General features: G+C 35.4%; 2 protein-coding genes across 7 annotated transcripts in view; one reads left to right on the top strand and one right to left on the bottom strand.

The window, feature by feature from the left end:
- Positions 1 to 8,044, top strand: part of LOC136837069 (ectonucleoside triphosphate diphosphohydrolase 5-like) — a 47,736-nt gene extending 39,692 nt beyond the window's left edge. For all 6 annotated transcript variants that reach the window (XM_067101672.1, XM_067101671.1, XM_067101670.1 and 3 more), the window contains 4 exons: positions 483 to 567; positions 928 to 984; positions 1,124 to 1,230; positions 3,564 to 8,044. In XM_067101672.1, the coding sequence (XP_066957773.1) occupies positions 483 to 567; positions 928 to 984; positions 1,124 to 1,230; positions 3,564 to 3,641 (327 nt within the window). In that variant the 3' untranslated portion in view covers positions 3,642 to 8,044. The remainder of the gene's footprint in view (positions 1 to 482; positions 568 to 927; positions 985 to 1,123; positions 1,231 to 3,563) is intronic.
- Positions 8,045 to 8,496: 452 nt separating this feature from the next.
- Positions 8,497 to 23,076, bottom strand: CysRS (cysteine--tRNA ligase, cytoplasmic). Its single transcript, XM_067101519.1, has 15 exons — positions 23,000 to 23,076; positions 20,678 to 20,863; positions 19,593 to 19,736; positions 19,073 to 19,196; positions 18,475 to 18,558; positions 18,403 to 18,432; positions 17,063 to 17,224; positions 15,496 to 15,727; positions 14,535 to 14,611; positions 13,866 to 14,032; positions 12,353 to 12,499; positions 10,752 to 10,860; positions 10,074 to 10,172; positions 9,475 to 9,658; positions 8,497 to 9,311 (listed from the first exon to the last, which is right to left on the bottom strand). Exons 2-15 carry the CDS (start codon positions 20,851 to 20,853, stop codon positions 8,992 to 8,994), a joined length of 2,055 nt encoding a protein of 684 aa, XP_066957620.1. The 5' UTR covers positions 20,854 to 20,863; positions 23,000 to 23,076; the 3' UTR covers positions 8,497 to 8,991.
- Between the last annotated feature and the right edge of the window lie 2,285 nt (positions 23,077 to 25,361).

Below are 25,361 nucleotides of genomic sequence, written 5' to 3' on the forward strand. Positions count from 1 at the left end.
CTTTTTGGAAGGTAACGAATTTTGTTGGAAAATGGGAATTCTGAATATTTGTTTACATACACAGTCATTAAGTAATATCAGTGATATTTTGTAGATTGCTTGTACAGTACTTCACATGATCCTGGTTTATAGTTATTTTTAGGGGGGATATATCTTGGTATTTGTTGTAAGAGCTGGCTTTCAGGAATTCTTTTTACAATGTAAGTGATTTTAATGCTACTTTTTTATTTTGCACAGCTTATATTTAATTTGATTACCTTGTAAAAGAAATCATTATGGACTCCTGCCACCCATAGGAGTGATACCTGTAGTTGTCAGTGGAGAAATTCATGCACTAGGTGATGCAGTGTTTATATATTTTGGTGTTATCTTTATGTAAAATCATAACCCTTTGCAGTAAGACTGCTGTTATCACCACCTATTTTCAAGTTGGTAAATAATTGCAAATTATTTCATTGAAATATTTTTTGGTATTGTTGCAGGTTCATGCTCCTTCAGAATTGAGAACGAGAGATGTCATAGCTTTCAGCTATTTCTTTGACAGAGCAACAGAAAGAGGGCTGATTGGTAAGTACTGTAGCCATCTTCTCATGATTACAGCTCTTACTTGCTGTTATATGGAATAATAGCCCAAAATATTTATTAGAATTGTTATAGAGGTCTGTCATATTGTTAAGCTGCACAGAAACATATGTATTTGTTTATGAAAATTACTTAGTAATAATGTGCATTGGAAGTTTGAATCAGTGTGCACTTCAATTGTTTTTTTCTGGCACATCAGTTTAATTTGGGAGAAACAAATATTTGTCCAGTTATCATACTAATAGAAAGGCAAGACTGTTACTTTTGCATGTTTGTCTGGATCATATTTTGTACAAAAATTTTTTCTTTCCATCACTAATCTCCAACCATGCTCTTTCTTTATAGATCCTTTCAATGGTGGAACCATCACTGTCCAAGAGTTTCTGCAAGCTGCTGTACAAAGTAAGTTTTTAAGTTATGTTGTAGTTAACTGCAAAAGAATTACATATTCAAATTAGGCAGTAATCTGTGAATGTTACTGTGATATGAGAAGAGAAAAGCAGCATGAGGTTATTTATAAAGATTTTTCTTTCTTCAACAGCTTGTAATATTCCAAATGCTGAACAGCCAATGGCATGTTTAGACCTCACGTACATTGGAGCATTCCTCACCAGTGGTTATGGCCTGAAGGGTGAAAATACAATTAAGGTACAGTTGGCACTACTATTTTTCTTTCTTGTTAGTTTGTCATTAATTATAAGGTAAACTTGTTTCATCACAAACCCATAACTTATGATTAGCTCTTTTGTGTGGCACAAAATGCTTCAGTTCCATGTAAAGAAAATTACCCTCAGCTGTTAATACTGAACATGTTTGGTTGCATTTCTGGGTCTGTGTTCATTATTGAGAAATCCCGACTTCTTCATTATAGCTAAATAAAGTAGAGCTAATTTGATAGTGAGGGATAAGTAGATCAAAAAGACCCAGTTAAAAAAATGAAAACATTAAAAACGAAAAACGAGAGTCCTGAAGGACTATTGTTGAAAAGTGACAGCAAGTATATCATCAAAAAGTGGTTGGTGGAAGCTGCTGGAAGAAGGCATACAAAAGACAGCAGAAGTTTGCAGTGCTCCGACAAGGAAGTGGTATGTATATAGAGATAGAGAGAGACTTGGTGGTTGGAAGTTTCACAAGGGGTCAATTGAAGAGAGAGAGAACTTTCAACCCATAGCAGAAGACAGGCAGGGAAGAGGATAGAGATGTAGACAGGAGAAATAGGAGGGAGGCTAAAAGCAAGATGGCAAGGGTAAAGAAGTTGAGAGGAATTGAATCAGAATTGCACCTTAAGGGAGGGAATAGAGAAAATATTTAGGATCGTCAAGTGTCAGAGGAAGATGTAAATGGGGCAAAATATATAAAAGATGAAAATGGGGAGGTTAAAATGGAACATAAAGGCACTAGAATGATATAGGCATACTTTATCTACTTAATGAATACAATGAACATGAACTATAGGGAATTGGCTGGATAGAAAGACCAATAGATAGCACAACAGCTGGAGAGAATAAAAGGGCCCTTGGAAAGATGGAAAATGGAAAAGTCCTGGGACCACTTGGAGTAATCATGTCTTAATAAAAGAAGCAGGAGAGCTAGTCATCATGAACCTAGTAAAATCTACCAAAATTTGATGAAGGAAGAGTTGGAACCAGGAGAATGGGAATAGACTTAGTATACTGTTATGGTATACAAAGGAAAAATTGATGCACTGCAATGTGGAAATTACAGAGGAACAAGGCTACGTACTTGATTTTGCTGTGAAAATATTGGAAAAAGCATTGAAAGAAAGGCAGGGTAAAACTTTTAAAATTGGTAATTGTCAGCTTGCCTTCATGCCACGTCTTGCCAGAGATCAACAACAGAGACAGTTACAGGACAAGGGCACCCTAAAGAGATTATTGTAAACTACATATTTGTTGATCTTGGGAAGGCATTAGGCAAATAATTAAATGGCCATTATGAAGGTATGGGCTATCAGAAACTTGTTTTTCTGCCATAGAACTAGATCGCAAATGAAGATGTTGGCATGTTTATTTGGGGAACTGGAGACAAATGTAAAGATCAGCACTGAAGCATGTGCTGTTTATCATTGCATTGGAAGAAGCTGCAAAAGGGTTGCAAAAAGGAGGGTCCTTGGGAGCTTATGGTGAAGTTCAGTCAAGAAAGAACCTTTTGGCTTTAGTGTAAAAGGTTTGGAGAGGAAATCGACTGTATACCAAAGTGATAGATGGTGTCACAAGAGACACTCAGGATTACAAAAATATATGTGATAAGAGAAATTCAATATTATGTATTATGTTTTATAAGAGCAAAAGGAGAAGAGAGTTTAGAACCCATTAAGACTGGTAGGCAGGTCTTAGGGGAGGCAGAGCATTCATGTTTAGCTTAGGAACACGCTGGACTTTGAAGTGGGAGCTGAGAGAATAGTTGGAGAATACCTTCAGCTTGGGTGAAATTTAGAGAGATAACCAGACAGCTGGTAAATAAAAATATCTCAAAAGGAGAAAGAATAAAGGCAAATAATTGTACTAATATGTCTTGAGATTTATGGCTAGATTATGGGGTAAGATTGTTTTATGAATGAGTTGTTGTTGGAAAAATGTGGTATCAAGAGATTGGAAAATGAGTTCTCAAATTTAGAGATGGTTTGGAAATTTGATGAAAGGAGGATGCAGAACATTTTCTTTGTACTGAATAATTTAATTTATGCAAGGTAGACATTTTTATCAAAGAAAATTCAAGTGGCTGATGTAAAAGTTTTTGCATATTGTGTATATTTCTTCATGGAGTGTTGACCTTTTTTGACATGGCACCAGTTTTTCAGGACAGTACATATTCTGTTATAAAAAAAGTTTTCCGATGCTATTACACATTTTTAACTGTATTCGCACATTTGACCAGTGGTATAAGCTAGGAGCCTAGTTATTAGTTTAAGTTTGTGATAAAGCACTTTATTAATAAAGTATGTGTTCTCTCTTTTGCAGTTATATAAGAAGATTGATGGTTATGAAATAAGCTGGGGCCTTGGCCTAGCATTCCATGTCATAAACAATGGAATCTAGGTGGCTGATTTCATCAAAGGTGGTTTTGAAAGGTTGGGGTTGTTTATGTTGGTATGCTGTTAGGAAATGTTTTAAAGTCATATCACTGCTAATTCAAGAGGAATGGTGTATACAGATCTGTGATCTAATTATCAAATTGATAACTAAGGGGCATTTTTTTTATTTTAATTTCCAGTGATGTTTGAAATGTACGTTGAATTTTGTCTTGCGTGTACTGCTTGTGATTCTCAGCTTCTTGTCAAATGCCATTGTCATGGAAATAAGTGGCATGTTTTTTTCTGTCATCAAAACACATTTTCCTATATGCATATTTTAATTTTTATATATTCTTTTGAAGTTCTTTTTTTATGTTTGAGACCAGTGAAATATACAAGATTATATTTCTGTAGGTTAACTAAATAAAAAAAAAAAAACAGATTGGGCAGACTTAGTGATGTTGAAGAAGTATTTGAAATACTGTTGCCCTTTTACGTTTTAACAAATACCTGGATGTTGTGAAACTGATTTTGGCAAACAGCTGAATTTTAAACGCCACCTATTTTGTGTAGGTATGCCACATGTAGAATATACCTCATTGTTCAAGTATACTGTGGAAGGTAATTTTACAGACTCAGGTAGGTTAGGTTTGGCAAAGTGGTAACATTTTAAGTGTGTGTCACACAGACCCTTTTTTTTTTTTGTATCATTTGATATACTGTATATCTTCCTGGACTTTTTTGAAAAATGAAGTCATGCATGTACATCACTTTGCTCTCGATGTAAGCATCTTTGTTGTTGAGGAGAGATCAGTTGGCATCCATGTATAGCAGTGCATGATGTAGCTCTTCATTCATTAATGTGCAGTTATGTACAATGAAAGTATGATTAGCTTGTACTAGAGAGATTTTGAGAGCAAGGTTCCACAGTTAGTGATATTAAAACAGTTGCAATCACTTTCACAATTAGATGAGGCAAAATGCACATTAAGTTCTACAGCTATATAAACTGAAAATTTGCTGTTGGCCATCTCACAAAACACAATATTCAAGTTGATACATGGATGAAAGCAATAGCTTAAAGTTTTTAATTTGGTAAATGGACCCATGACTTAGTCCTTAAAGTAAAAAATCCTGAAGTACACTATTTGTGAGACACTGACTTAATCATCTACTTAATTGTACCATGCTAAAAAAGGGGCCACATTGAATTCCAAGGTGATCTCAAGTAGTGTTTTATGTGGTTAAGCAACCTTCAAAGGTAATGATCAGTTTTACTTGATTGGGAGTTTAAACAATTTATTATTAATGATACTTGATTTGGATACACTTGACAAACCTCATCTGTGAATGTCTGTAGAAACTGCCTTAGTTACCAGAATGTATTTAGTTGGGTTTGGTATTTAAGTTAATATTTAGGAGGGGCCTACACAGTTTCTGGAAATAGTTTCCTAGGAAATTTTTTCATTTTGCAAATGACTTTGAGAATCAAATGACTGTTGGTTGTATAATTTCTTGTTGATAATGTACAGGTTTTATCATGTATTTGTTGCATCTTTTAAGCTGTATGTGGTATATTGTTGACTAGGTTGATAAGCAAGTATTGATATATATTTATTACAAATTACATCAAGTTTTTAGTTACCAATACCTGTAAATGATGTTGAAGCAAGTGGTAATGAATATGGCTGTTCTTGATATGTGATGTGCGGTGGTAGGTTTTTTCAGAACTGAGAAATATTTTCAATCAAAAAGAGAAAGGGAACCTTTATGTCCAATTGTTGAACTTTGAGGTTAGGTATAAATTTTATTATCAGTTATACTTAATCAAATTTTAAAGAGTAAATTGTCAAGAATATTGTACTTATTATGCAATACTTGGTACTGTTGATTATCAAAAGAATGCAGCATGTAGTTTGTGGTAATGGACGAAGTGGATGAGTGATGAATATTGAAATACAAATGCATGGTGGATATTTGTGTACATACTCACAGCAGTTTATGTGCAATGGCCACAACTTGTGCAATGTTAACTTTTTTTTTTTTAATTAGGTTTTGCCAGTTTTACTGGCAATATTAGTTCTTTTGTATTAGATGTCTTAATTTTTACTAATTATTTTATATTCATTTACTCAAAGGTCAAGTTAGTGGCTTTTAGTTATTCAAGTACTTCACTTTATTATTGTTGAGCAGTTGTAGCCATGGGGATTGGTTGGTAGTTAGGTATTCATGTACTGTGGTATGGCATCCTTTGCTTGTACAGTACCTATGTAACCTGTCTTTTTCTCCAAGAAGTTGGTGAGGCAGTATCTTGCAATGATTTGCTAGGGATTTAAAGAGATTTTCTCTTATAATTGTCGCCTGTGAATTGAGTAATTTTATTTAGAAAACACTTAATTATGCTTTCGTCCAAGATTTTTTATATGGAGTACAAAAAGTTGTGTTGTTTAGGGAATTCTTGTAAATATTCCAGTCTCCTGGTCACTTGGTTGTGGTTCGCGAAGCACTCAATGTCAAGATAACATTTTAAACTGTGGTGTTTGTAAATATAAGTTTATGCAAGAGGGATTCTACAATTCATAATTAATAATGTAGGAAATTTAATTTCGTATGATGTTTTGATATTTAGGAATGCCATTAAAATTTTGGAGATGCTGGTGGATGAAATGCTGAGAAAAATAGTTGAAATCCATAATTGTCAGTTTGGCTTCATGCCAGAGGTCAGTGACAGAAGCAGTCAGTGAAGCAACTACAGAATAGGAACATAATTGGTCTAAAGTAAAGGCAGTGGCAGGTATATCTGAAGAATTTGAGATAGATACTGGTGTTATTAAGGATCAACCATGAGCCCTTTTGGTGTTTATTATAGTAAAGAATGAAGAAAGCTACACAAAAGTGCAGAAATGCCAGCCCTTGGGCTCTGGTATATGCAGGTAACCTAGTGTTAAGAGTAGAATCATGAAGTTGTGGTAATGCTTAAAGGTTGAAGAGTGGAATGTAGGCAAGGACTGAAAATCTGCAAAAGCAAAGCGGCAGTGGAGAATGGCAAGGGTGCAAAGGAAAAAAAGTTAAATCAGGAAAGTGTCATGTGAGGAAAGGTATTGGGGTGACTGTACTGTGTACCAGTTGTTACAGATGTTTAGAATTACCAAGTATGTATGGACAAGGGATTTATAACACCTAAAATATAATAGACAAGTAAAGGGGGAAATAGAGGGAAGTGGAGTATGTACTGTGCTATGATATGGTAGAGGGGCAGGTCTTTGGTAGAACATTTCTGCTACTTTGGGGACATGGTAGACTGTGAACAGGGATTGCATGGATGAAATGGAAAGAGATAGTTAGACTATCAGTTATTAGTGGCTGGCCATAGGTTATTTAAAATTAGTGTCTGGTTAAACTACCCAATACAGATAACTAATGGTTAATCAAGTTATCCCATTACTGGAAGGGCAAGAGTGTGGTAGAAAGATTGTACTACAAATGAAGAAGTGGGAGAGAGGTGATGTCCAGCAGCTGGAATATAGCCAGAATATAAGATTTAGAAAATGAGGAACGGTTGGCCAGAAAAGCAGTAGGTAAGGAAGTACGAGCATTAAAACCTGTAGGCAGGCTCAGGAAACCATGGAAAAAGTGTTTATGTAAAGACTAGACATGTAGGGATCTCAGGCACAGGAGAATGGAGAGAGTCAAGTCAGTTCACATCCAACTCTGTAAAGGGAAAAGATGATGTAAAGATTTTATAATGGCAACATCGATTCTTCAGATTCAGTTCCAACACGGACTTAAAGTTCACCCCTTACAGTTAATTTCCTTCTTTGTTTAGTTAGGATGTTTAGTGCCATTTTTAAAAAAGTTCCTATACATAAATAACTTACATATAAGCCACAGCCTTTCAGAATGTAATAATTTGAGTATGATTTGAGTGACTGTACAAACCATGGTTTCTTCACCATTAAAAAGGAATTAGGTGCACAGAATTGGATTAAGCCAGTGACCAGAAAAATGAATTTTCATGTACACTGAACAAAGCTGACCATCATTAAGAGAATTCACATGCAAGTGGTTTCCATTTGTCTTGATCACTTTATAGCTGCAGCATATAAATAACCTTCTTACTGTACCATTCAGGTCTTTCGTATGTTGTGGAAAAAATGTCAGTGATATTGCATTCAAGTTTTATGCAACTTGACTTTGTATGTCTTAGTTCTCATCTTGTTTTGAAAGTGTTCCCTTTTGACAATTCGGGTGCTAATTTAATGAGGCCTATTAATGTAAGTACCCAAATATTTTTATTCTTTTAGGGAACCCTTATGTCATGTAACTTTGGTATAGTGATCACTTACTAATACAGAAATTATTTTCTGTAATTTCCATATTATGGTTTATTAGTAATTTTTTATCAATAAAAAATTTCCTTCACTTGAATTGAAGCCTTTATGTAACTGTAAGAATTTTCTGTTTTTCCAAACTTGAATGTAAGAAATTGGTTATCTTTGTCTCTTTTTACGAGGTTTCGATGATTCGTGCAACTACTGAATATAAAATTTTAAATTAGTCATTTTCAAAATCAAGGTAAAGTAGTTAACACATACTGTATGTTTGTGAAGAAAATTGGAAAACATGAATAAAAAAATTTGGAGAAGTAAAAATGACAAAGGTTTTCAAATGAAAACTACCAATGGATACTCAGTAGTATCATGAATGTATCATCTGGTTTTGTGTAATACATCAGCCAGTTGATTGCTACAACAGACTAACTGCCAAGTAGACTCCTACAAATGGAAGCACCAGTGCTCTGTTGATTGGAGGTGGTTACCAGTGCCAAATTAGTTGTACACAATGGTAAATAATGGTATAAGGTATGGCAAAAAAAAAAATCATTTCTGGCATTTTAATTAAAAATTTTGTATATCAACACTGCATCTCCTCTGGTATTTAAAAAAAAAAAAAACCTTGTAACAAATAGAAAAGACAATTCTTGCTAAGTTGCACTAGATCTGAATGAACAACACATCTTGAGGTAGTGTTATTAAAAACTGATACCCGAGGTCATCAAGCCGAAAGTTTATCCATAAGTATTGTATTTCATGGCATGTTTTATGGCAGAGCTACAAAAATAACTATCTGGTTCCCTAAGTTTTCTGAAATACAATAATGGAAGATTATTTAAAATCACAATGTTATTTCAATCCAGAGTAATTAAAAAAATGCGAGCCCCACTTCCAAATAAAATTAAATAGAAAGCAACTGTTCTACATTACAGAACTCTAAGGCACCTGATCTGAAGTGTGACGGAGTATGTTCATTGGTCAAAAAAGAGATATTAGTTCCATAATTTAATAACTTGCAAAATGAATTATAACACATTTTCATTATGACTGTTGTTGCGCAAGCCACTTCTCATACTTTTTCTTTTGGGCTTCCATCTGCTTGGTCAGCTTCTTCGTTTGGCTTTTAGTTATTTCATTTCCATCCTTATCATGAGTAGGAATACCGTTTGCATCCCACTGCGTATATTCTGGTGTTTGAAACATGTCGATGGGATCCTTTACAGCTTCCTTGCTGGCTTGTTTTGCTGCTTGTTCGGCCTTCTTTTTCTCCTTTTCTTGCTTCCTTGCAATTTCCTGTTCCTTCTTTGCTTTGATTTCTTGCATGAGTTCAGCTGCATTCACTAACTTGATGCAAGTAGCACCTGGGAAAAAAATGCTTTCATTAATTAAGCCGAGGGACTTTCATAGCAGTGTGGCTTACAAATTTCTTAATTTCATTTATGTAAGACATAAGTGAAAACTCTATAGTTTTATACAAAAATTTCATTTCTCTCTGAAACTGAAAAGAAAAAGCTTTCAATTTACCATCGTCTCTATCCTCTAGCCTTACTCCAAGTGGTGGCAAGAGTTCATCTCGTATGCTGTCGCAAAGTCCTAAAAGCTGTCGCTGCAGACTAGCAACATCCAGGCTTTGATCTCTTGAATACTGACGGAGCTGTTCTCTAACCTTACCCAACACCTCAGCTACTTCAATTAACTTATCCGAACCCTGGAAAACAAGGAAAAATTTAGTTTGTCTCCATTCCCCTTTTATCAGTCTATCAGTGACAAACTTAAAATTTCTGCCTCATGAAAATCTTGAAATTGTCTGATATACAAATTTATCAAATCATAAAGAAATGCTAGCCTCTACCCATATTCATAATCCTCGGCTCTATCAAGCGATGATTTTTTACTTTAATCCCCCACAGAGAGTACTGTGATATACTGCTGACAGAACTGTAGTTCTATTCAGCAACTCTTTGGGCCCCCGCCGTTTTCTAACTTTTTCTTAATTAATTTCCCCTTAATATTTTTTAAACATTCAGATAAACACACTGATATACGAAGAATTGCCATATATGGTATTCATTTAGAAGGAACAATACGTCAGAACAAAAATATATTCTACAAGAAGTGCTTACCTGGTTTCCAGATGCTGACTGGTCTCCTACAATCACTCCAAACATTGTCATCATTTTGCTAACATAGCTGTTAATGTTTACAAGCAACTGGGAATTAACCTGCAAAACAAACAGGAAAAATTGGTTACAATGAAAACAAAAACATCATCATATCAAACTACTTAATCACTGGGAGACCTCATTTGTAGTCTAAATGACCCTAGATTTGTAATCTGAATGACTTGTAGACAAGTAAGGGAGTAGCTGCAAGGAACTTTATGCATGTGAGTCTATGACCTATATGTAGATAGCTACTATGCTCTTTTAGAATGTCTCAGGACTGTATACTATATACCATTGTGATATTATCCTGATCTGCTCTGGTAATTTTGATAATTCCGAATCATTTTCATTGTTTTGATCCGTTCCTGCCAATTCTTAACATTATCATCCACTCTCTCTAATCCATCTTGAAGTTCTTCCTTTTATTTCATTAAAAACGTTACTTTTGAGCAACTACTTATGCCAAATTATGAGTCACCTCTAAGTAGCTGCTCTCTGAAGTACCTTCATCCAAGGTACTATGAACCCTGAGCAGATAGCAAAATGGATAGAGTATTATGCTGCACAGGGCACACTGCAAACTGCAAACAACTATGAAGCTCTCTCATTAAAAGCAATATGCAACTGGACACTTACCTTAGCAGTGTTATTCATATATTTATTTGCTTCTGTTATCATATCCCTGATGTGGTCAAGGGCAGTCCTTGTGTCAATGTTATCACAGAGTGCTTTATGTACACCAGTTCTGTAAGACAAGAGTGAGGACAATTCAGTTCACTTCTGCATGTTGAGAAAAATTATTTTATAACAATAAATTTACAAATAAAGCAAAGGTATACAGAGAAATTTAGGGCAGAGAAATTACTGAAGGCTTAGAGCTTTAGCTATCCTCTTTATCATCCTGTGATAATCAGCTGAAATTTATTACAAATACAATACAGAAAAAATGGAAAATTTTTAACATCTTTTACCTACATACCTATTATTTCAAAACACATGACTGCAACATAAAAGAAGTATGAAGTAGCCACGTTCAACAACAAAAACATATTTAACAGAATTACTGCTTTTAACATAATGCAGCCCCTTAACATTTGCAAATTCATCTGCAACCATTTCAGTCTTGCCATCTGGATATGGAAGTTTAAGCAAAATTTAATGGACCATGCAACTGAAAACAACTGTGGGTTGTAACATCTTCACTTAATGGATGCCTGATCAATATGTCTCACGCAATACCTCGCCAACATTGTTGCAATCATTGCACACACAATTTCTTTTTGGAGCCATCATGTTTTCTCGTATTTACTTAGTATTTGAATATCAGTCTGAAGGGGTCTTTTAAAGGATGTGATGTGCCCTGAAGTAGCAGAAGATAGAGCTGTAAGAATTCTCCTGGGCCTTTAAACAAACTGAATACCCAGCAACACTTATACTGAAAGAGGAGAAGCATTTGCCAGTGAAACAGGGTTGTTCTAAAAACACATGACTGCCCATAAAGTCAGCAAGGAACACCTTTGAGTCTTGTTCTATGCTAGTGCTGTGGGCCATATAATGAAAGCCCTGCTGCTTGATTTATAAGTAAGTCAACCCTTGATTATTTACAGGCAAATAAGTAAGGCAACGCTTGGTCATTTAAAGGCAAGGACAAGCACTTGTTGCTTGTGTACTGGATGTTCAACTGATGGAGCTAGATAGCCAAGCCTTTATTTCTGGAACACTTTCAGACATGTTTCATCCCTGAGAATTGCACTTCAAATACCTGGTAGATAAGGGGTTCATCACAAACAATCCAGGATACATCAAGGTTCACATGATGTCTCTAGGAAGGAGTAGAAATGGCCTCCCCTCTCTCAATAACCTGTAGTGGGTGGGGCTACAAGACAGAGGAAAGGAGGGGCTATTTTCACTTTTTCCAGAATATCACCCAAAAATGGAGTGTTTCAAATTTTGGCTAATAAAGTAATTGGTCTATCATCCTGTAATTATTTTTTGCCACATCAGGTCCCTGTGATATTGTTGGTTGACAGTGTTTAATTTTTCTTGTTTCTAAAATAATTTTAGCACTGTTGTCCCATCCCAACAGAACCATCAGAGAGAGAGAGAGCAACTCATCAAAAGTAAATACACACTAAAATTGTTTTAGTAATGTCCCTGCTAATCCATTAGGATCATGGTTGAGAGAAAGGTATAAAGTGAATTGCAGCAAAGTTCAAGTACAACATTAACAGACAAACCTTGCATTGTCATAGACTTCCTGTAATCTTACTTCTGTAAGCGTCCACACCTCACTTGTGCAGCCAGTCCTCCTCAGCAGATCTTGAACGTTGAGGTTAAATTCGCTTATCATTTTGTGGAATTGCCGGGCCCCTTCCATGGTGTTCCTGTCAGAATATAAATTAAATTTCATAATAATACATCATAAAAAAAGGTAAAAATAAATTACTAAAGCCTCCTTGAACAGGGAAGTCAAAATATTAAAATAACATACAAGATCAAATCAAGAAGAATTTTTTGTTGCTCTTATCAAATACCTCTAACGGGTCCTTTCTTACTTACTTTCACTAACTTTCACCAACAAAAGTGCAACTTTGGATATTTGCACTTTAGTCTTATATGAATATACCTTTGGCAAGTGCTGGTCCAGTAGTTGAAGTATGGTAACAACTGTTTGCATTCCCTTTTCCTTTAGCAACTGGGGCAAGTGTGAGGATTGATTAGAAGCGGGTTTGGAACAGACTTCAGGTTTATTCTTCCCACCCAAAAATGCCAGCTTCCCAGTCAAGTTTGTGAGCAGGAAGGATGACTCCTATAATTACTTATCCAGCTTGGCCATTTGTGATGTCAGAGTTGACAGGGCCAGTGGATGAATTTGGCTGTAGTAGACTTGGTCTATGAAATGCAGAGGAACCCTATTTTTCTGAGATGAGAATACTTTGTCACAAAAATCGGCTATCATTCAAACTGCAATTACTGGCTGCTAGTTAACTATCTTGTTACCAAGCTTTAATAATTAGACCAGCTTTTGCCAAAGGTATATCCATATATAAAATGGTGCTGAAGGACCTCATAGGTCCCAGCACTTGGCCTTTGGCCTAAATTTTTATCCCCAATCCCATATAAAAGATGAGGGTTTGCATTCTTCCTTTGACCTGTTCAATGATCATTTTTTATATCTACCATTTCAGCTAAAAATTTGTTTTTATAATAATCTAGACTTAATGACTTCAAGCTTTTGTCCTGCAACAGAATATGATAGACTTTTCCTTACTCTTGAAAAAATAACTCCCTCCTTCGCAAAGATTAAACCTACATTTTCCCTAAAAATGTAGCATTCCATAGCTCTACCTAACACTCTAAGTACTGTACTTGAAATCAAAATTAGGAAATAGCAAAGAAAATTAAACAAAACCATTAAAAAATGATATGATTTTGAGTTCTCCATTTTACTTTGCAACAAGCCACAAAATATCAGTCAAAACTTATACGAAAAAAACTGGAGATTCTTTACTGTCAGGCATAAAAATAAACCATTAAATTGCATAAGATACTGCTACAAATTCAAATGATTCCATATGAAAAGAGAAGACAACAAAACCAAGAAAAGATTAGAAAAATAAGAGGAGAGTCTCATTAATCACAGAGACTTGAAAAAGCCAACTTCCATAGAAAAAATATCCATCATTTATTCTGCAGGAAGAAACACCACCAAAATAACCATAAAAAGTAAATAGCGTGGCTGAAACTCACGAGCTATAATCTAAAGTGTCCTTCCACGAATGTAGGAGGAAGGCAATGCGCAGGTGAGATGCAGAGGTTTCTTCAAGGGCCTTCTTAATAGTAATGAAGTTCTTGAGACTCTTGCTCATTTTACAACCATCAATGTGTAAGTGGCCTGTGTGCAGGAAGTACCTCACCTGAAAGAAATCTTAAGTTAGTCAAATCCATCTCTGATTTGGTGTTGAATCAAACACATTCTTTCCTTCCTGTTTCTTTTTCCCTAGGGCTGGATTACAGAAAGGACTTTAAGTTGGCAGTTCTATAGACCATCGGCATTAAAATATACTAATTTACAAAATAATGTTTAGTTTTCATGTACTGTAGACTGAAAACATTGAAGAATATTTCGAAAGGGAGTTTATGATTTAAAGTACTCCAAGGCTTCAAACATTGCAGTTCCATTGCAGTGAGAGTCTGAACTAACAGTCAAACAGGCTCTACTAAACGTTTAACTAACATATACTTTCAACATCCTTGAGTGTTTAAAATTATGGAAGATACTGGACCCCATTAATCATGCACTACCATACACTTCAGTCCAGTATATGCAACGATAAAAAAGAAAATAATAACTTACACTTTCCTTAAATGTAACACTACTAAAGCTATAACAATAAAAAGGAATAGTATATAACATACCCAATAGTCATTGTTATAATAAGCCTCTGACTGCGCAAGTTCATTGTCATGGTGGGGAAACTTGAGATCAACACCACCTGTGCAGAGAAGAGAAATGTCATAAACAATTGCATTATTACACTTTTCAAAAATTTACACTAAGACAAAAATAACACAGGTGTTAAAAAAAAACAAACTAGTTTCAAATTAATATGACTACATATTTAAAATTCCTCTCTCTCATAAGGCTAACATACAATTTTAGATAACTAGATGCAGTAAATATGTGTATGTATAACTGGAATGGAGAGAGAGAGAGATTTGTGTTTTAGTCAACAAAAAATTTTCTGACACACACAGCAACAAGAATGACACAGGAACACCTGGCTTAACCTCTCCAGCTCTATAACCTGTCTTACAGCATCTGTACTAAAACACTCGTGTGCTTTACATGATCTACAGTTGTGTATGTTAAGAGGTTCACTGCGGCATCCCTTCAACAGATGCAATGTTTTCAACTATTCCCTTTGATCTCTCCCTCACTTTGCTGTCCAGACAGTGTCAAGGGTTCTTTGCAGTGTCCCTTGGGATCCAACTGAATTGCTTTCTTCTTTTACTTTCCATCCTTTCCCTTTGGTCTTTTCCCATTAGCCAGTAGAATTTCTTTACCTTGTTTCCCTCTTAAATTCTCATTTTTCCTTTGCAGTCTTTTTTCCCTGCATTAAAAATAAAAACTCAACTTGTCTTGGTTTGATTGTCACCCCTGCTTGTTAACCAGTGGCCAATAATTGTGAGAAATAATCTTTTACTTGCTCACCCTGTGAAACTAATATCTTTACCTGTGTTGGGATAACTCATTGAACTAAACATTTCACATAATCGTACTAACTTGATAAATTACTGAGGACAACATCAACAAAAGGTTGAGCACAAATACATTTCCAACATATAGCTTTGATGGGCCCTACACAATATCACCTACCTGAATGGATGTCCATCGATTCTCCTAGTATAGCTGATGCCATTGCCGAACACTCTATATGCCACCCGGGCCGACCTTGCCCCCAAGGAGAAGGCCATGCTGGTTCGCCAGGCTTAGAAGCTTTCCATAGTGCAAAATCATTGGGGCTCCTTTTCTCCTGAGCATTGCCTGTAGAAAGGGCACCCTCACCTTCCTCTAAAGCTTCCTGGTTTCCGTAAGCCTCTGGGACAAGCTGTTTGGAAATAGTAAGCCTTCCTCAGCTTCAACTACTTAAGTCATAATCTTTATTAATCAAAGCTGGCTCATTGTTTTAGAATCTTAAGAGGAGCATACTGAATGACAAAGATAACATTTTTTCATGCCTTATCAAGTTATTCCAAAATTAAACCAATAGTCCACATTATTCAAAAGTTGGGGCTAAATCTTGTTCCAATAATGACATCTTTTTTATGCAGGGCTTCAGGTATCAAGAAATAAAATTTGCACAAAATCACTTCTGTGAGATATACATGCATGAAACAGAAAATTACGTTACTTCCAGAAAATACGTTGTCTTAATCAGCATAAGACAATAACATTTACGAATGTTGAAAAACTTATAACCAATCTGGTTAAAACCATTTTGTAGCATATCAATAATCATATACTAGTTACGCCACTTTCTTGATTATCCAAAATTGTTTTGTTTCCTAACTTTCCAATTAAAAATAATTAATTTTGCATTTTAAACCTGCTCTTGTTGCCGAGTCTACTTGGGTCTTATTGAGACCAACTGCAATTTGCACTAGAACCTTACAGCCTGTTTCAAGTTTCAGAGCAGTATTACACTCAAAACTAACAGGTTGAACACACAGAGTGTATTTTTAAAAATTATTTTATCAATAAAGTACAAATCCACAACAGTACTTTTAGACAGGATATTCATGTGTCCAAGTGAGTGGTCCCAGTGAAAAGAGGGAGTGGGAGTGGTTGGACAGCAAGATAAAGAGGTCAAGAAAATAAAAGGAGTTGAAGTAAAAGGATCAAAATGTGAAACATGAGTGAAATCTCCATAGCTGCTGGACTAAGAAGTAACAATCAGAGAAGTCAGACGGCAAGACTGAAGAAAAGAACCTGGAATGGCAGTAAAAAAAAAGGGTAAAATTTGGGTCCAGCTAAAGGCCTAAGGGACACTGCAAACACCTGTTAGTATGCTTACAGAGCACCAAGTGATGTGCACTGACAGCACTACACCCAACTATGGGGCATGTAAATTACTATGTTAATTGATGCCATATTTTTTAAAATAAACTTCATTCCTAATCCTATCATGAAAGGAGCAGCTGACTAGCATTCACCTCCCTTGTGATTGTACAATGGGAGTGGGAATAGAAAAACCCCAACAACCTCAAGAAATTTAGTGAAAACTTCATATAACACATGAGTGGATATAATATCACATCACAAAAAATATTAACATGAAAGAATTTCCCCAAAAATGACAAAAATCATAAGTGGCATCTCCCCTTAAAAAAAAGAAGCCATCAGCTTAAACTTACCTATATAAACAAACTAACACAGTACTCACCTTGGCATAATAATGATTTGGGTCTGAGTCAAATTTACCCACATCAAAATAAACAGAACCGCCTGATTCATAGGCGTACCCATTATCGATAATCTTCTTGACATAATCTACAATCTGAGGAACATACTCTGACACTCTTGTTACCATATCAGCTGGAAGAACCTGAAAGATATTAATGATGCAAAATATTACTGACAAGAAGTGTGAAGTTTCCTACAGAGCATACACAACTTAGATATATACAGTATATACATGCACACACAGTACTTTTATCTTTGAATATTTTCCCAATTTATCGTTGTCTCATCTGCATGACTAATATTAAAATCACAAAGGTCGGCTGTCATTGCGCGCCGTCGCCCCATTCATCATTTACACCCAGTTTGCTAATTTTTAAAACAGAAATTTGACCCAGGAAAACTTCAATGTCATTTGCAAGAGAGTGGCTATTTTCCAAGACAGACCTTGTCCACGAAAAACTACAAAAGGATCATTTTAAAAAGGATTTTTGGAACATCCATCAATGCCAGCCAAAATTTTGAAGTCTCAAAACCCTGATCTCAACGTATTTTGAATGTCGTGTTGCTGTAATGAAAAAATAATGGCTTTTTGCAGAAAATATGGACTGAAAAGGATTGGGAAAGGGTAGTTTTATTCCATCTCAGCATCAAAACAGTCACATGAAACATCCATGTGATGGTATGGGGATGTTTCCGGATATGGGGTATCTTTATATTTTCTCCCAGAGAGCACGACAATGAATGGAGAGATTTATGAAAATGTCTTGGAAAATGAATTAGTCCCTTACAAAGGAACTTTTGGGCATCGTGTATTTATGCAAGATGGAGCACCTTGGCGAGGCAAATTCAGAGAATTACTGGAATTATTTCAATTGAAAATTGCTGGGCATCTTTCCCCCTCTGCCATCCGTAAGTTTTGGTTTGAAGACACACAATATTTCAAAGATTTAGCACATTCCCAAGAAGGTTAAAAGCTGCTTAAAAATAATGGAGAAATGATTGAAAAAACAAGGAACTAAAATTTTTCCTTTTATTTTCTTTTTTATATCATTGCTATGATTTGCGTTCGTTTTTTTTTGCGCCGACTGTACATGCACACAGTATATCTGAATACCAATTTCCTTTGATCATCTGCAACTATAATAAAATATATTTCTCATCTCTACACCCAGTTTGCTAATTTTTAAAACTTACAGGCTTCAATTTGTGGCTATTTTCCTAGCAGGTCAATGGTCATTTTGGCTTGTTCTATGTAAATGTGTCAACATTTTGAATGCTGTAATAATAATTTTAATGGCATATATTCCATTCAGAACTCACATTCAAGGCTTCCATATCTTTATTAAACTTCTGTTTCAGAGAATATGGAATTATCAATTATATATACGCTGCTTGAGATGAAAACTTTTCAGATACCTCCTCGGGGCTCTTGTTGTTCTTGACGCAGTCTCTCAGGGAATCGACAACAGCTTTAACCTGTTTATAACAATTATATATAATAGAAAACTAACCAAATCAGCAGCATATACAATATATAACAAAGATACAATCAAAATGACTTCCTGGAACATTTAGCAGAATGCAACTTCTACAAAGTAGTATATAAAAAACAAAACATTATCCATCTTTAACTTTGAAGAGTAAGTCTACATAAGTACAGTACAGTTATGATATTCCCCACTTCCTATACAATAGAAACAGAACCATCCAAGCCCCTTCATTTTCCTCAGGTCTTTAAACCAACAGTATAAAATAGCATGGTGAGAGGTAGCAAGATCCCCTGTGGACCACCAAGAAACATCAGTAAAAGAGAACATTAAGGCAAAAATGTACAAAACTGGAGATATCAGACACATTACTCTCCAAAGTGAGTGTACCTGGGTCTGTTTTACATGGAATAAGACAAATTATGATTAATGGGTTTTGTACTAAAATGTGCAACTACTGATACAACATTTCCATTCGACACAGCTACATACTTAACTCTCACCTTAAGAACTTCGTCCATCAACATTTTCCGTTTGTCAGGATCAGTAGTAGTGGCTATGACTGCATTGTGATGCTCCATTGCAGCAGCAACATCCTCATACAGCTGCTCCATAGATGTAAGAGTTCTGAAAGTTTTGATATTTTGATCATACAAATCACATTACCTTATATAATGCAGTTGACAAGGGATTTAAGTCATTGACTACTCAAGGAACAACTAACCAAAAATGTTTGAAATATACAATAAACTATACTAGCATGACAAATATACTATAAAAATGTTAGCTCCAGCAAAACTATCCTTTTCCTGTAAAATTGGACACAAACAAGTAATGGACTACTGTATGGAACCTGGAAGCAAAAACTGGAGAGCTGAAACTACATTACAATCAATTCCTTAAAGTACAGTCAGTTGTCAGAGCTACTCTATTACTGACTTAACAGGACCAATAAATTAACATACTCAACTCTAACACGACAAATTAATACAAACTTTAAAGAAAATGCTTAATGAACCTTACTTTTCATATTCCTTCACCAAGTACCTAGTCCTCGCCCTCTTTATAATTTTATCATCAATGTCCGTGACATTCATGACATAGTTGACTGGGTAACCAAAATAGTCCTGTATAACGCGACGAAGAATGTCAAAGCTGACATAGGACCTGCAAAACAGAATGTATCAGTACTGAATAAAGTTAAATGCAACAATGAAAATGAAGTTAAAAATTGAATGAAATGGCAGTTATGTTGTACTGATCATGGTTTGGGTGTGTTTCCTGTATCTTATAGTACCAGAATACAGAATACCTATATTTAGTCAGTCACTCAGCAACTTTTCATTAATTCTATATCATTATAAGCCATCCAAACTTCCATTTTCATCATTTCACAAGCAATCCATTTTTTGTGGTTATATATTTTCAATTCTTTCACTTCTAGGCTTCCAAACAAAGATGAACAACTGTTGCAGTTGTACAGAAAAAGGCTCATCCAAATCCAAAATATAAACAGGAAAAAAAAAGAATTTTCTGAGGATTACTTTGAGGCAAGAACTTATTCAATCTTTTACTACCACTGATACTTACTACCAATGAATTCTAAATATACATGCAGTGTGACATTAAGAGTTCTTTCCAGTTTCAAAAGAAGCAATCTTATGTTGCAATCTTGATATTACATAAAAAATTATACATTCTAAGCTCTTTAAACAAAAGAACAATCACTGCATTAGGGACATCAGATCTCAAACCCTTTTAACATAATTTATATTCATTGCTCATTAAAACCTGAAACATTTTAAGTTTTAATGAGAAATGTGTTTTACTGGAACAATAAAATACAAATTGTTTCTGTTAAGAGTCTGAGATGTGATGCCCTTAATATAATATATATTTATTACACTTATTAAGGATTAAACTTTTACGTGGCTAAGAACCAATTGGTTACCTGTACAGCTTATTTACATTAAAAACATCACCAGAAACAACCTACGGAGATTCGAAACCAACAGAGTGGTAGCTTAATCTTACTAAAAAAACAAAAATTCTTAATCTTTCTAAAAACAAAAATTGCACTCTAAAAATGAGAAGTCTGAGACTCATACCTGGCATGACCCATGTGAGAATCATCATAGACGGTGGGTCCACAGCTGTACCACGTAACCACCTTTCCCTGCGGAACAAACAGCTCCTTTTGCCGAGTTAGGGAATTATATAAGTGTAGTCTTGGAGATTCAACCCCCGCAGGAGGCGACCACTTAGGATCTGGCCGCTTTGGCATTATTCAGATTCTGTAAAAGGGAGAATCTTTAATAACACTTAAAATGTCATTGAATAAAAATCATTGTTCCAGACCTAACACTCATTTTCACAAAAATTCCTCAGGATTCCTTTTCTAGGCTTACAGTACTAGTCTACAGACTTACAACTTGAGATGCATACTTTTAAGTGCCCACGTAAGTAATCTAAGTTTTCACTTAAGATGAATCCATTACCAATAATTTAATTACCAACTGGCTAGGAATAACTTCCTAGGCTGGTCTTAATTGCCTTCCTTTTCAGAAAAACAAAATTCATACATATCCATAGCCTGTTATATGCCGATGGATTTGGCTAAAAACCTCTGCTAAGCCAAGTGTAAAGTTGCTGGATATCTCTAAGACACAACACGTAATATACTACATCTAAACAGAAATTTCAGAGACACTGGTCATTTTAAATCTGCAGTGATGCCTAGATAAGGCCATATGCTTTACAGGCACTCCAACAAATCCATGATGTCGGGAGCAGCTAGCAGCAGCAGTAAGAAGTGGCACACCAGTGTCTTCTCTCAACCGCCTGCAATCATGCATCTAGGTCAGGTTAGTTCTGGGAATGTTTAGTCAGGATGTAAACCCCCATGACTTGCAGTATGTAGTTAAACTGAAAACTACCCCTACACTCCTCTGTTTTGACAGCTACAGTTTATGTACTCACTGGGCACCGTGTTTAGCATTAACCCCCTGGGGATGAATGTAAAAACATGAACAAACGATAGCAAATATGATACACATAAACAAAAGATATAAGATAAAAAAATCATAAACCGAAGGCCTTCTATATTACAGTCGGCGAATGGCAAGAACCAGGCCATGGTAGTAGCGTTCAGTTTTACCCAGTATGCTACTCTAAGTTGCATCCCTGTAACTGTCCTTGCCACATCTTTGTGCTTAGCAATGTATTTTGTGATTGGTAAGCCTACTGACTAAGTTGTGGGTGTGAAACATGTAGCATGTATTTTTAAATGCTCATGTTTTAAATGATGCAGTTAAAGCCATTTCTTTTGGTGCAATTCACTTAGTTTTGGTTCTCCCCAACCCCAAAAATTCCAGGCATCCAACTGGGGTTTTAAAGGCTATATGCCAAATTGTTGTATATATACTGTATGGCAGGATGACAAAATAGCTTACGCAGTCTGAACAATACAGGCTTCGTGTATTTAGTGAGATTATAAAAGTATCCTATAACCGTCATTGCAGTAATAATAATTCATCTATATAGCCTACCACAGGTTAAGCGTTGGCTTTGCATAACCAGTAAAATTTTACTTTAAACCACTGACATGATTTGGACTTGAAAGTATAATTTTCCTATGCTTTAGCCTATATCCAACAATTTGGGGACCACAATGAAAAAGAGGGATTTTTGTGTGGAAGGAAAATACAAAATGGGTGACATACAAAGACATTAATCCCATTGATAGCTTTAATTATGAATAATGTAAGTTTATGGAATGATTTCAAACTAATTTTGGATAGTATGCAGAGTAGGGAAACAGAGATATTCCATGTTACTTCAGGGGAGGGGGAGGGCCAGGACCACGTCAGGGCACGTTATCCTAAGTTAGGTTAGGAAGGTAAGATCTGGCTAGGTCAGGACACGGCACTCTAGGAAAGGTAGGGATCTTTCACACCTACCCTTGTCTCCCTACTCTGCATCTGCTCCCTAATTTTGTACAAGGTTAAGACTTCGAATTACCAGACTTCATTCCAAAGTTTTGGTTAGGTGTGGCTGTTTCGGTCATTAGCTCACAAAACGAATGTCAGTAATGTTCGGGGCACACATTAGCTCTAAAAGGAATCAGTTGCTAGCAAAATGTCAGAAACGTTCAAAGCACACACACAAAGTAAGGTAAATGATATTTTTCAAGTCTAAAATGCAATAACGGTTAAAAGTACAATAGGTATTTGCCTACCGGAAAGCTTATGTCAGCCGACAGGAACAGAGTGATCGCAATCCACCATACTTTACCCATACAAATGACTTACGTAACCTAATAATCTGCTGCAAAATCTTTTTTTACCCACATTTTTTCAAAGCAACATCAATCACAAAATCATGGCTACAATTACTGTCTTTAAAACTTAAGCAACGATATATAACTTTACCTTGGTTCCGTACCTTCAGGCAACAGAGGCTTATGTCAGTTGGTCCTATTGTTGACACGTGGTAATATTCCACGGTGTGGCAAAAGAGAAACTTACGGAAAGATATTGTATTGTATCTATAGAATCCATAGTTTTCGTTTTTCATTTTTATGTCATATTCCCCGAAATACTGTATTTATATGTAATTACCTACGAAATATTAAAAATAAGATGTGGATTTAAGTCTCGGATCCATACTGTGTCACCGATACAATAAGTAAATTTAAATGTGAAGGAAAAAAGAAAAGATCTAGAAAAGTAGATAAAGAGGAATTAGAAATCCCTCGACATCACAGTTCAAACTGTAACACGAAGCTTTATAAAAGCATCTGTATCCTATAAATTTACTTCACTGATAATTTGACTGACAAACCAAGAACCATCTGAACAAGTTACCATCGTCTCTCTTCACTACTTCTGGCAGGTGGCAAGTTATTCATTAAAGCGTATTCTACCATTAAATGTTTTACGAGCTGTGTGATTTAGCCTGTTTTGGCAATATAATAGCATAAACATGGTCATTGTTTATTTAAAACATACTTGTCTAAAGTATCTAAATGATATGGGCGAAAATTCCTGATGATATTGTATTTCATGACAGGTGAAGTTAATAATACCCAGATATAATGCCATATGTTCCTATAATATCTAGATATTATTTTATTCATGAATTAAATTTGCCGCTCATCTATTGGTTTAAAAATCAGAATGTCTTAAAAGGCCCCTCGCAAACTTACTTACTTCATACTATATTTTGAGCGAGTATATTGTGCCCTAATTATAGTTCACAGTAGAATGCGCCTTAGGTGCACATGTTGGAATGACGCAAGATTTAAATCACCAAGAGCAATGCGCTCAAAAGAACACGTCATTTTTCCAACTTACACGGCTGACGAAATTATGCTTCACTCACACTTTCTGTTTATTGCGTATATATTTCATGATTTATCCATTTATTTTGCATATACGCTACTGTTTAAATGTATTCAGTTTTAATATGCTGATCTTTCTAATTTATGGGAAAAAATAATTCCAACTCTCCACGTACAGACTGTCTAGAATTACACTAGATAGGCTACCCTGCAGCTCAAGATTAATCTTGGCTCAGAAGCCAAAGGCCTGGGCCACACCTACTGCCCGTTTAGCCCAGGTCAGATTAAAAAAAACTAAAAAGAAATTCATATGGGAAAATTAGCATGATTTATGGTTACTGGTGTCTCACTAAAATCAAATATTAATCAAGGGAAGTGTTCACTAAAGGAGACTCCAAAAGCGATTCTTCATTTTTTTCGGTTGTTACATCATCCAAAGATATGAATCAAGGAATTTTGTTATCAAAAGATATGAATCGACGGATTTTGTTATCATCAAGCCTTACAAATCGTTCAGACTTTGTTTCCGATATACAGATATAATATCGCAATAGATACAAGTATAGACTTCTAAACAATACCATTAACAGACAAGATACCCACAGAGGTATAGTAATACAATAATTCTCCAATGTACAAGATTTTAATTATAGGCCTATTTCTTACTTATACAGAGGCCTATATGTCTTTACCAGCCCAGGCCCGAAGGAACCGAGAAAAAGAAAGGGGAAGGACAAGAAAAGAAGGTGTGGGGGGGGGGGTGGGGGGCGAGAATCAAAGGAGCACAGATTCAAAAGGAAATTCCACAGTTTCAGCTGATAACAGAGGCTATGCTTCTTCTTCCGTGTCTTGCTAAGCTCCCACAGGTTGTACTATGATTTCGTGTATCTGGAAGGGAGAATAAACTAATAGGTATTTAATCTTTACTAATGAATGAAAACAAATCCACCTTGAATCACGTACTATTATTATTATTATTATTATTATTATTATTATTATTATTATTATTATTATTATTATTATTATTATTCGTAATGGGCATACACCCATATACTTGCCAAACATGTTCTCACAGAAATAAAGAAAAGAACAGACAAAAGATGAATGATTTAAGATTTTTTAAAGTTGAAAGTACAGAATAAATGAAAGAAAATTTCTGAACAACACTCATATGTATAAAGAGATAACAATAAACATTAATGAACATTCGAGCGTCGAGTGACTGCAAACATTCGCCAAAGCAAATGCAATTCTTCCCACATGCATATGCTCACACTCTGAATAATAATTACTATAACAATATATTGAGAACGGATGGACAAAGCAGGGTTTATGTTGTGATATAATCCTGCCTATTTTCCTTCGGTACAAAGGAGTAAATTAACTACCAGACTGCTAGCTATGTACATCATGTATTGTGACTTCACTGATGCACTGACAAAAAATATATA

Source organism: Macrobrachium rosenbergii, chromosome 57 (assembly GCF_040412425.1).
Source record: "Macrobrachium rosenbergii isolate ZJJX-2024 chromosome 57, ASM4041242v1, whole genome shotgun sequence".
Taxonomy (NCBI): domain Eukaryota; kingdom Metazoa; phylum Arthropoda; class Malacostraca; order Decapoda; family Palaemonidae; genus Macrobrachium; species Macrobrachium rosenbergii.

Bases quoted from the DNA above. Each gene is read 5' to 3' on its own strand.
- CysRS (XM_067101519.1), bottom strand. From the start codon at position 20,853: ATGCCAAAGCGGCCAGATCCTAAGTGGTCGCCTCCTGCGGGGGTTGAA. The intron at 15,728-17,062 runs GTGAGTACTGTG...ATTTCCAAACAG, and splicing joins CAAATCATTATTATGCCAAG to CTTGTCCCAGAGGCTTACGG. The intron at 14,033-14,534 runs GTATGTTATATA...GATTTCTTTCAG, and splicing joins ATTATAACAATGACTATTGG to GTGAGGTACTTCCTGCACAC.